The 12691-nt window shown below is 35.7% G+C and overlaps 2 protein-coding genes across 3 annotated transcripts; one reads left to right on the top strand and one right to left on the bottom strand.

The window, feature by feature from the left end:
• Positions 1–2966: 2966 nt before the first annotated feature.
• Positions 2967–4046, top strand: LOC147518199 (uncharacterized). Its single transcript, XM_086590118.1, has one exon. The coding sequence runs from the start codon at positions 3384–3386 to the stop codon at positions 3750–3752; it is 369 nt and encodes a 122-aa protein (XP_086446244.1). The 5' UTR covers positions 2967–3383; the 3' UTR covers positions 3753–4046.
• A 4929-nt stretch (positions 4047–8975) lies between these two features.
• On the bottom strand, positions 8976–11735 carry LOC147518198 (flocculation FLO11-like protein). Of its 2 annotated transcripts, none has more exons than XM_086590117.1 (4): positions 11501–11735; positions 11390–11423; positions 9347–11216; positions 8976–9255 (listed from the first exon to the last, which is right to left on the bottom strand). In XM_086590117.1, exon 3 carries the CDS (start codon positions 11136–11138, stop codon positions 10536–10538), a length of 603 nt encoding a protein of 200 aa, XP_086446243.1. In that variant the 5' UTR covers positions 11139–11216; positions 11390–11423; positions 11501–11735; the 3' UTR covers positions 8976–9255; positions 9347–10535. The 2 variants fall into 2 exon arrangements, with proteins under 2 accessions (XP_086446243.1, XP_086446241.1); XM_086590115.1 differs by having other exon boundaries at positions 8976–9252.
• Between the last annotated feature and the right edge of the window lie 956 nt (positions 11736–12691).

The following is a 12691-nucleotide window of genomic DNA, read 5'->3' as shown; positions in this document are numbered from 1 at the left end:
TGATAGCAAGTGCATAATGCAATTGTGAGATTGAGAAGCATACCTTTTCTCTAGTGAGACCCATGATTCATGTCAAGATTTTGAGCAAGCAACAGTCGATAAAACTGTCGGAGTCAACGAATTATTGATCCAGCCTAAAATCATTTGATCTTTCTGCTGCCATTCAACATATGCAGGATCTTCCTCTGTTGTTGGAACACCATTTTCTCCCAGTTTAAATTTCGACAGACACTTAGTGGTAACATCAACAATACCCATGAATTTTTGCTCTTCAGAATAGGAGAAATCTGAGCCAACCATAATGGATAATTGGTTCTGTCTAGTTTGATTGACATGAATCCCGACAAGCTAGGTACTACGACACCATCATTTGAGTTTGAGTTGTTTCCTTCCATTGTGATTAGATTGATGAGAGGGAAAAAAAATAGCTATAGGAAATCGTTGGATGTAGAGGCTCTGATACCATAAAGGTTTGTACGAAAGATGGTTTCAAACCACTTGGGTTTTCAGTGGTGTTCCATGTTATATTTATAAGGGTTAGTTAAACTTACCCCCCTCCCCCCAATTACTAGTTGCAATTAGTGTTACTCAGTTGCAAGATCCAAACTCTGAGATGATTTTTTTTTTTAGGATGAAGAATCATAACCGTTGGATCTTACAAATGGGGAGTATCACTAATATTTTTGAAAATTGGGGGGGGTTAAGTCTAACTAACCCTATTTATAAATTGTACATAATAAGTCTCTTCCCAATACTTGGGAATTACAAGCTAAGAGTACATTTAAATTATAAGTAAGATTGAGAGATATTTCAAGAGAGAAGGTTATAGAGTCTCAGCTCCTATCTGTTCCTTGATATGAGGAGAGTAAGATTCGGTTAGGCTATCAATAAGATTTTAAGATTTTTTAGCAGTCGGGCGAAATTTTGGCATACATAGAAAGCAAGTCCAATAAGCTTTTTTTAGTATTTTGGTAGAATTGGTGGACAGACGGTCACTATTTACTTAAAAATGAATAGCAAAACTGAACAATACCATAAATAGTGACAGATGGTTGCGTCTATTGCAATTTAACGCACAGACCGTCTCCCGTAACTTATTTTTAGCAACTGCTATACAAGACTACAAATTTAACTCAGTTTATCACACCAACTAAATTTAAGAGCCTTCTAACAGCCCCATTGGAATGGTTTTTTGGTATTTGGAGTGCCATTAGACTTGCTCTTACAAGCAAACTGACATGCACATACTTAATAGAATGCATGCCTACTATTTTGGTTTTTGAGTTTTGATTATGTTACAACTTTGCAAATAGATGCAAGGGTCAACTTCTCTACCTGAGTGCATTGTTTTTCTTGATTAATTTTCTGCAATCATATAATACCTCCATAGAAAATATGGTTGAAATATTGCCATCACTAGCTTGGAAATGAATAGGTGTTTGTCCAAGCTTGAGTCGTAGTTATCAGACTAAACAGAGAAGCAACAAATAAAACACGCCACAGCTTTACCGAATGATTTAAAACTTTTTTTTTATTAGCAAACCTATTTTAAATGAGATCGGTAACTCTTTAATGCTGGTGGGGTTCGAGTCCCAAACCTCTGGTATCATCACCAAAGGTTTTACCGACTTTGCTAGTCGGCACCTGCAATGATTTGAAACTTGATAACTCAACAACCAATCATTATTTATATTGTCATACACTTGCAAATCAGTCATGTCCTAGAAGTAATACGTGATTAAGTTTTGATGACTTGCAGCTTTCATATCCTTCTTAAGCAGTTAGGGCACGATTTAAATTTAATGATGTTGGAAATTTTGATTGTCTAAGACATCACCGTCAATGTGATTAACATGCTAAATGCTAAGAAGCACGCACGCTGTCACAAGACATCATGACACTGTCGTTACGATATTCGCCAATTGCAGCATGCAAGCTTATAAATATCCTTTCGGGGTTATTAACTGACGAAAAGAATAGTTACCAAAAAAAAACTGACCCGAAAAGAATGCGTTATTGTATTAACAACTTACTAGCTTGTGAATTATCGAAAAAAACTTACTAGCTTGTCTGCAAGTTTTACAACAACTAACACCAACTTATCCGAAACATTGTTTTTAGTCAGTTGTCCTTGTATGAACCATATGCTGGTTAGACATCGTACATTATATAATTTTGAAAAGGCTAAGTCCAATAGTTTGGACCGCTATTGCACCTAACTACAATAGAATAGTTTATAAAGTTAGTGGGATAGCGTTTTAAGATTCAATGGTTTTTACAAAAAAAAAAAAACAAAAACACCTCCCTAGCCGCCTAAAAAAAAAAAAAAAAACTAAACTCTAACCGCCACTGCCAAATGCCAATGGTGGAAATTTTTTTCTTTCTTTCCCATTTTGCCCTTTTTTTCTAAGTATACAAATAAAATAATAAAGATGCAAACGTAATTTACCAAAGCTAAAAATTTTAAAAATAAATTTGGCCAAACAAATTTTCTAGCCGTCATTTCTATTATATCGTTAAAACTGGCGGTATAGAAAGTTAAACTTATACCGATAGCGTTAGCGGGTTAGCATTTTGACGTACTATTGGATTACAATTTCCCTCATATTTGATGTTTTGCCACTATTAGACTTAGCCTCAAAAGGTTCAACTGCAACTTTGACAATGAATGGATTCAATTGTTTATTAAGGTGAACAAGCAGACACGTATTCATACAAAATATATTGTTGCATATTCATGGAATCACATGCATAGTCAGAACAAGCAGGATCCAACCAACCAGAAAGCAAACAAAGAACAGCAAGCCAAGTCCAAAAGTAAAATGTAAGCTAAGCCAAGTCAAGCTAACAAATTAAACTATGTCAACCCCAAAGCATCAGTATATCGATTTATCAACTACAGCATTAGCCAAAAAGGAGTAAGAAGACAAGAGAAAATATGACATGGGGCGTATAGATTCTAATGCTAAAACCCCTCTAATTGAGTATAAAATATGACAAATAGGCCAACTATGACCCCTCCCCAACTACATTGTCTCATCTTCCACTCCCCATGTTCCTTAGAACATGGAGGAAATTATGGCAGATTTCCCTACCACATGAAGTGAAAGTCTTTCTCTCTCTTCCCCCACCATAAAAGCTCTCATACAACACCCAACATGACAACATCAGTTATCCTGGCAACAAAACCATGAACTCCCTAGTGAGATATATTAAAGCAATAATAAAGCAATCCAATCTTCCCTTCACTATGATAAGATCACAATCATTTCTAAGTTTGAAAAGTAGTATCAACTTGCAATAATTTGCTAATCACTTTCTTCATATCTTTTTCACACTTGGTTGTTGCATTCAACAGAGAAAAAAGAAGAAACGAGAGAAACATGGAGGTTGAATCAGTGAAGTGTGAGTGTTGTGGACTGAAAGAGGATTGCACCCAAGATTATATAACAGAAGTGAAGGAGAAATTTGATGGAAAATGGCTTTGTGGTTTATGCGCCGAAGCTGTTAGAGATGAAGTAAACAGAGGAAAAGTACCATTTGAAGTTCATGAAGCTGTGAAAGCACATATGTCGTTTTGTCGAAAATTCAAGTCCAATCCAGCTGTTAGAGTGGCCGATGGAATGAGGCAGATGCTTAGAAGGAGGTCAGACTTAACTAGTTCGCCGTCCAAGCCTTCTTCTACGAAGAAGTATTTGAGATCATCTAGCACTTCACAAGTAGGCGACGTGTCGTCCTTAACACTTTACTAGCTTGTTAGAGTGACAAGGAGACCTCTTCTTTGCTGAAATAATTCTTACCACCTTTAATGGCTAATTTTCTTATTCGTCTTTGTACAGAGGATGTTGTTCCAATGGAGGCACACGTACTAGTTTTATGTTTTCTTGAAGATGGAGTTTGTCTTCTTTTTTTAATTCTCTAGGATGAAGCAGAGAATAATTAAAAGTTCTAAAGATAGTAAGTAGATCCTAAATTTAGTACAATGGTATTAGAACAAAATCTCCACGTCAAGTTCAAGTATAATTATTCTTTAGTTCTCATCTTTATTCTTCTCTTTGCTTTAAGTTTCTTCTATTTCTTTGTTTTCTAACCTTCTGTTTTTAAGTTTCTTGCTAGCTATAGAGTATGAGCATGCATCTTTCATTACAAATACTAGAGTCTTCTCTCTGTTTTTGTCCTATATATTATATTCAAAACTTATGAGTATGTATAAGTGTATACATAGTTCTTAATGAAGCCAGCTTAAAAGAGCGATAGAATTCCGAAATCAAATTTATATATATCTTATTTTATTTTTATTTTTATTTATGAAAAGAAAAAAGTAGTTGATTTTGATTTCAGGAAAATGAGGTATATTTATAGTCTATTGGAAGCTTGTTTCTTCTCATTTCCCTATAAACACATTTCCACCTCTGAAATAGACAGTAGAAGAATGATTTACTTTACACATCGAGTTCTTAGTTTCTTACTGACTACGTATACACCAAAATTTCCATTTTCCCTTCTTCTTTCTCTAGAAAAAAGATTGTACTAGTCCCGGCCGGTGAGAAGGATCAAAAGTCTTGAGAATAAAATTATTATTTTTTATTATGTACACTAGATGAATAAAATTATTTTATCTTATTTATTAACTTTTGCATATTTTTCACTTTGTCGAATATGATTTTGGATTAAGAAAGTACATACATACATTTTTTAGGTTCTTTTTGCGTTTGTACCCGCTCAACTCCGATTTCCATTAACTTTTCCTATGTGTTTCTTAAACCTCAAGTTTGATAACTCCTCAATTTTGAAGAATACGCAATCATTTAGAAAGAGGGGGATTTGGCACAGGATCATATGAAATTATTTTTCAACCGAGTCCATGATCTCCGTTTGGCTCATTCGATATTTCATAAGCGAAAAAATCAAGACCAACTCTGTACTTCTCAATATTAAATTGTAACACAAGAAAGTCAGCTGCGCATCAGGCCAGTAGTCAGTACACTACAAAGGATACTCTAGGCATTATCGCGTGTAAGCTTAACTAACATAGAATAACCATGATTATTTGCTAAGATAAAGAGTCGTAAAGAAAGAAAAATCACTCTGCAAATCGACGCATACATAAGTTCGACTATTGAATGATTATTGATTCGTCCATTGAGATAGGTGCTGAATAACAATGGTCACACTCTATGCATATATATAGGATTAAGGCGTTTAGCCTATGAGCACTTAATAAAGTTTGGATATATATATTTCCAACATTATGATGAATCAATTCCAGGCGAAAATTGAGTAGCCTTAACTATTTACTTTCTAATATGGTGTTTGAAGATTGTGATGATATGATAGCTGGGAATGGATTGCTATAACAAACAAACATTTTTTCAGTCAAGTCTTTCTACTCATTACTACAAGACACAAAAAATTATTTGAGCAGTATGACATTTCCTTACAAGATAGCGTGGGAAGCAGACGTTCCCATGAACGTAAAGTTTTTTTATATGGAGCTTCTTTTAGGATAGAATACTCACAAAGGACAAGCTCGTTAAAAAAATCCAAGGTACGGATCCTCCTAATTGCTTTTGTGTTTTATGTAATGTTATGGATGAATCTCTTCTCCATTTTTTCTTCTCTTGTCTAATCTCTATCATGATTTGGAAGTCTCTTTTGGGAGATTATGTGAAAATGGTAAACTTGGTTCTTACATCCCCAAGTGCTAAAGCATTGTTGATGAATTGGCTGAATATAAATGTGAGTGGTTTATGAGCATGCATATGGCAGATCTTTCCTTACGCGGTTTGTTGGACACTTTGAAATACAATAAATGAAATCATCTTTGAAGATAAGAAACTAATGGTCAGTCAAGTACGTGGCCGGATCGCTCGAATAAAAGGAACAATTTTGAAAGCGACAAGGTATGAATCTAGAAAAGAACACAACTTCAAAGATCTCATTTGCAGGTGGGATGAATTGCTTAAAGCTCGATGAATCGTGGTGTAATGATGCAATGGGGGTTGAATACGGACTTGATGGATCATTGATGAGGTTTGGGTGGTGTCTCTATGAATGTGAATATGTGATGATAACGTGGAATTAGCATAATAGTTGATTAGATGGATTTTACTTTGATCGTCTCATTTGTTTCACTCTTTGTATCGTTGTAGTTGGCACTATTTGAAGATCTCCTTCATACTTAGATTTCCACAAAGGTTGTGCTGCCCGTGCGATGCATGGCCCGACTGATAACGGATGATGGGAGTGCATGGCTTAGGGAAGGGGGTAGTCTATACTTGTGTTTCCCATCTTTAATGACAATTTTGAGTGGATATTAATGAAATGTTTTTACTTTCATAAAAAAAAGATTATCTTTTCAACGGATTGAATGATGACGGTTTATCACATTAGCACCATCTTATCTACATGTCATATATATATATATATAAGCTAATTGATGAATCAGATTCCTAATTGATAAGTAAGAACCATTCAAACACCTCTATAAGCTAGATACTGTTGTTGGAAGTCTTGGAACTATCAACTAAGTGCTCCCTGCATGCTGTTCTGGTTCTTATCAGGGCATCTCTAATGGGGGGTGTAAACCGTATAGAGTGAAAATTTTACACTCCAAATATCAAAAAACTCTCTCTAATGGGGGTGCTATACCGTAGGTAATAGTGTATTAGCTAATAGAGAGGATGGGGAATTCCCCCTCTCGCTATTAGTTAATAAAAAGCCCGGACGTCACTTAAAATAACGTCTATTTAACTTAAAAACTCGGACGTCACTTCAACACACGTTTGAAGCTTTATTTTTCTGTTTGCGACGGTCTAAGTCCGTCGCTCAGTGATTTAAAACTGTTAAAAACACGGGCGTTGTTTTGAATGACGTTTGAAAGTGGACTACTATTTGTTTTAAGCTTTTGCAACGGACCAAATCCGTTATTTTACATTATTTTGAATGGGCTGTGAAAGTTTAAGTCCGTTGCTATCTATTTTTACACATTTGCTTCCACCTACCATTGGAATAGCCACAAATAGTAAATATACACTTTATGTATTTGGGATTTCTCTAAAGTGTATAATCCTAATGGCGCCTATGTGGAACCTATATGGAGGTGGATTTTTCCACTCTCCATTGGAGATGCCCTCACAAGAATAACTCCTATATGTATAAAGATTAAAAGCGTTTGTTAGCGTCTGAAATATTTAATGTTGCGCCCCAAAGTCGACAGACATCCAATAGAAAAGTCACCAACAAACTTTTTTCCTTCTTTGAAGAATCTAACAAATTCTTTCGAAAAAATGCTCTAAATATCTCATATAGAATGCGGACGTGCATGTTAAGTCTAGCTAACCACACATCAGTTGGGGTTTTCAATGGTTGGACAACCACTGCGGAATCATACTTACGTATGACAGATAGACTAAAGACGGTGTACACAAGCTGGAGGAGATTCATGTTGCTGACACTTAAGTTTTGCACAACCACAAACGGAATAGACATTATTAATGATGAAAAACTGATCAGGCAATCGATCAGCACACCAAAGTATTTGAATAACAAATTTTATCGAGCTAAAAGTAGGTAGAAACAGAAGGATGATAAATTGAGGAATCTTGCAAACTGGATTCGTAATATCCTTGTTTCACTGAGTTACGATCCAACTTTAAAACGGAAATGCTAATTTATTCATGTTCCTTGTATGGCATGCAAAACCTTTAACAGCTTATTCATGGTTGCTATTCGCACATTCAGGAACAAGATAAAAGATGATTAAGCCTCTTGGCTCTCCATCGGATGCTTATTAAGACAATCTGACTACCAGAAACACGTTTTGCTTCAAGCTGATGACTGTAAACTATTTCTCCTGAAATACATATATGCATAAAGTTTGCTCAAGTTTCAGTACAGTATAGGCATAAACAAGGAGGTGCCGAGGGGCGAAGCCATGAAGTTTCAGGAATTTTCATACTGACTGTAGTAAAAGTGTAAAACATAAAGGTTTTTCAATCCATTCTTGTTGGCAGCTCAAAGGCTCAAATAATCCGAAGACGGGCTAATATATGTTATACAATAACCCTGCCAGAGCAGTTTTTTAAAATAACGTTTAATCTGACAGCGTATCGAACTTTCAAGTTTCAACATCATGCCAGGTGATACTAATGGGAGCAAGCCAATCCCTTTACTATTACATTATATATTATAGGATTTCTCTTGTCAGTCAATTGCCTTCAAATTATTTTTGTGTCTGCAATTCTGCAGCCCTAGCTTAAGACAGGGCCAACTGATTCCCCAGTGACCATTTCAAGCATCTCAAGACAGCAATGAAATCAAAAAAATGGTCAATGAAATCACATATTATTGGCCAATAACAATTGTTTATAATTTTATCACGAAAAAGATAGGGTAGTAGAATACCCCAATAGGCAGCCAAGTGGATACGAAAAGAAACTTCCAACGGAATTGTAAATTATGAGGACTCCAGAGAGAACCGACACGGTTATGGCCTAGTAAGAAAAGGTCACTGGCAGCTGAAGACTTTGGTCAGTTTGGTGATAAGTGATAACTAGGCTGAACTAATAATACCGAGCAGTAACTGTTAATAGCAAATAAAAACAAGTTCATGAAGTGAGTATGCAATGCCAAAAGAAGATAATGGGATTGTGATGCAGTGAAGTTGCGGCAAGGAACTTTTAAAATCGTAGCAGCAGTCACTGAAAGAGACCTACTTCAATGGTTTTAACTTGTTTTCTATAAGAAAACAATGGATTAACACCAAATGACTGCATCTTCCGAACCTCTCTAATCCCACCCACTGATAAATCATAATCAACTATGGACAAAATAACCACCCCAAGAAGCATATGATTATCACCCTGCCCAGAAGCCATATAAGCAACAACATACACACAAAACATGAAAGTTTCAGTAGAACGCATGAAAGAAGTTTCAACATCCATTCAAATGCAGGAAGAAAATTAAAAAGATTTGGAGTTCAAGATCTTAGATATTATTGCAAACTAAGAGATACAAACATAACAGAACTAAATCATCCCCAATCTACCAGAAACATCCCTGACCACTAGTTCTATTATGAAATCTCAAATCAGCTCCAAAAGAAACAGGTCCAACGCAAAACACTTTCAGTAACAAACTGGAGTCCTCCAACACTGGCTGAGAAGACCACAGTTAACCTACTAGCACATAAGCATTTGCAGAAAAGCCTCTTGAAGATGCCTCTTCCATCGGCTCCCTGGTTCAGCACTGCTTCACAGATGAAAAACAAGAAACATTAATTAGAATAATCATAAGAAATATGAAAGACTACTCGATGTAAAAGGAAACCAAATTAACGTACATTATTTATAGCTTAGTACCATCCATAATCTTCACCAAACTGAGCTTCACAAAGACAAACTGGAGAAAAAGAGACAACTTGAAACACAAAGAACAAACAACTAATGAGGCCTACCAACAGGATGGAACGATCACAGCTACACCCAATGACACAAGAAGATCCAATTAACACAGATGAGAAAAAAAAAACTGGTGGGGCTTACAACAGGAAGGCATCGCACAAGTTACTCTAAGTAGTTGAAGTAACTAACAAACATCCTTTGGTTCCATTCCCCACTTTTTCCTCTTAAAACACGAAAAAGGGGGAGGGGGTAATGCTCATACAGAGCAACCAAAGAGTCAGAATTAGGAAAGAAGAACCGATAATGAGAAAAAGGCGCACTAGCACATTATGTAAGAAGCCACTTCAGGCAATCTAGGCAGAAGGAAAAGACAGGGTAAGAAGGAAGCATAAGTTTACAAAGGTAAATTCAAGAGATGTGGAATGCGAACAAGAAGAGAAAAGACATATTTAACAAGATCTATAAGGTTAAAAAGTTGAGAAGAAAAAGATAATTGATAGGGTGAAGGCAAGAGAAGTTCAATGGAACTATAACCTAAAAGAAAGATATGATCCTACAGTGAACAAGGACCCCACAGTATTCACAGGGAAAAAGAATAAAGACCCTAGGTTACAACAACGAAGTCGGAATCTATCGAGTAAAGAGGAAATTTTCTTCAACCAGATTTATGTGTTCTAACTTTGCTGATCAATGTAATATAGCTTCTGTTTGCCCCGTAGTTAACAACTGGGGGTTACCAAGCAATTCCATTGGAGATGAACGAGCATTGCAAAGCCAAACTCCTACGTATCAACCCTCTTCTTCTTTCTGCTGCCTGAATATGTCACCCATCCACATTAAAACCCCGCCATCTATCTACCATTTATCTACCACTTTCTTCACGTTTTCAAGGAGATGTACAAACTGCGAACCCAACATACAATTCTCTTTCCATTTCTAACTTTAACTCTAGTGATCACTGTATCAAACCATCCATGACCGTACCTCTTTCTACAACCAACACGAAGCTTTTGCCAAACTTCAAACAACACGCTAGACCAAAGTTTATTCCTCCAATATATACATCCTACCACGAAGCCAAATACAAAAGGGAAATCTATATACAAGAGGACCTCCCCCTCATACTCATTAATTATCAATATCAAGATTCAGAATCCGCCTGAGATCTTTAGTTGCTAAGGCATCTGAGGCAGTGCTGCGAAAGAAATGGTCACGAGAATGGCATGATCCCCCACGAGGGGAAGATGGAGCTGACTTGGCTACATGGTGAATCTTCAGTCCGTATTCCTTTACAGGCAGTTCAAGTGAAACACTCCTCTTCTGACGGAGCGAGAATTTGGGGATGGGTAGGGAGCTAGGAGGCGGTGAGTTTGAATACACAGGACCAGCAAATAGCTCAGCGTATGAAAGATCATCACTAAAGGACTTCTCTAAGTTGCCCACTTTCAAACTTATAGGAATTGCAACGCTTGTTCCATTGTTTCTCAACCTTTTCTCCCCTTCACTGTGAGCCTTAAATTGTTTTCGTGGTTTGGGAGATGGTGTCATTTTATCCGCAGAAGCAACATAACAAGGCTTCAAAGGGGTTGACAGAATAGCTTCTCTAGCTAGAAATCTGCAATTAAAATCTCTAAAACCGCCATTTGGAGAACCATAAATGTCATGAACATAAGAACCATTTCTCCCGTAATACTGATTCCGGTGCTGTGGTACCACAACAAGAGTCTCCATCTCAAATATGGCCAAACTCAAAAACTCAGTAAAGACAGCTGGATTAACCACAAATGGATATTACAACCTGAAAATTTGCTGATGAACAGCGGAAAAAATCTAATATTTCAGTTCAGTTAATAAGCAAAACTTCAAAACTTGTTAATAAACAGCAAACAACAATAAAAACCCAATCTTTCAGTTCAAACACTCACAACTAACACTAAACAGTAAAGAAAACAACAGATCTGTAAGTAAAATGAGCCACTTACCAGTTCCCAGTTGAATTAGCCCAAGTCTTAAAACCTGAAATAAAACAAGTAAAGATCAAAACTTGAAGCTTTAAAGCCGAAAATGAAGATGAAATGGATATGAAAACGTACAGAAAAAGTGAGTCTGAATCTAAAAGATCTGAATGTTAGTCAATCTAAATTAGCTCCGGATCTGAAATGACTTTTGAGAGTTGAATTTAATGAAAAAGGAAAACTATCGTCGTTTACGGATTTGTAGAGGGAGTTGGTGAAGTGAATTAAACAATTATTATTACTAACACCCCATTATTCACACCTGCAGTCAACATTTTTTTTTTTTTTTTTTTTTTTTCTTTTGTGTGTCATTGGACTTGTTTTTTGATAGCTGACGTTTTGATCGACAAGCCTCAGCAAAAGTGGAAAAAGCCCAACCAACATTGTTTTATCCTCTCTTTTTTCAATAATAATATTGTTTTGTTTTATCCCTTTTGATGTTGATATTTTTGGTATTTGGATCCATAATACAAAATATCAGGATATGGGTATTTATTGATATTCAATCTCTAGATATGTGTCGTGGATATATTCTTCTTTTTGGGAATATTTGACATTGTTTCACATGTAAATATCGTAGATATATCTAAAATATCGAAAAATATCGTAGATATTGTAAATATTTCTTGATATATCATGATACATTATTTATATTTATTTGAAATATAATAGTAAATATTAAATAAAATTATTATATACACAAAATATCTCCAAATATCTCCAAATATCACAAATATCGTTGAAATATCACCGATATTTGCAATCGTATATATCTCTAAACATATCGTGATATTTATATATCTTTTTCTAGAATATGGATAGATATCTCCAAATATCGAAATATATCGAGATATTTTGTACTATGTTTGGATCTATATATTTGGATCTTTACAACTTCTTAAGAGATTGCAAAATCTGGCGGACAACAATGTGAATGTGATGTGTGCTGGTTCGAATAAGCATGCATTTAGAATAATTTGATTCACCATTCAGATCCAGAAAAGACTTGCAAGTGGCAACACAGCTTCCATTGTGTAATTTCTTTTTATATCAATAAATTATATATTTAAATAAAATCAAGCAAATCAAAATCGATGCGTCTAATCCTTTAAGGTTGTACTATTTTGATATTTCAATCCATCCATGTCTCCAACTCGGCATTGGGAAGCTCTTTTGGTGAATAGTTTAGTTAGTGGTGTTGTCCCGTCCATTGAAGTGCACCATTTTAGATTCTCCTCTACATGACTATATATCTTACAGTTTGGGTTG

Source organism: Coptis chinensis, chromosome 2 (genome assembly GCF_015680905.1).
Source record: "Coptis chinensis isolate HL-2020 chromosome 2, ASM1568090v1, whole genome shotgun sequence".
Classification (NCBI taxonomy): Eukaryota; Viridiplantae; Streptophyta; class Magnoliopsida; order Ranunculales; family Ranunculaceae; genus Coptis; species Coptis chinensis.
The sequence above is the reverse complement of the archived record's forward strand: the minus strand, read 5'-3'. Positions and strand labels throughout refer to the sequence as shown.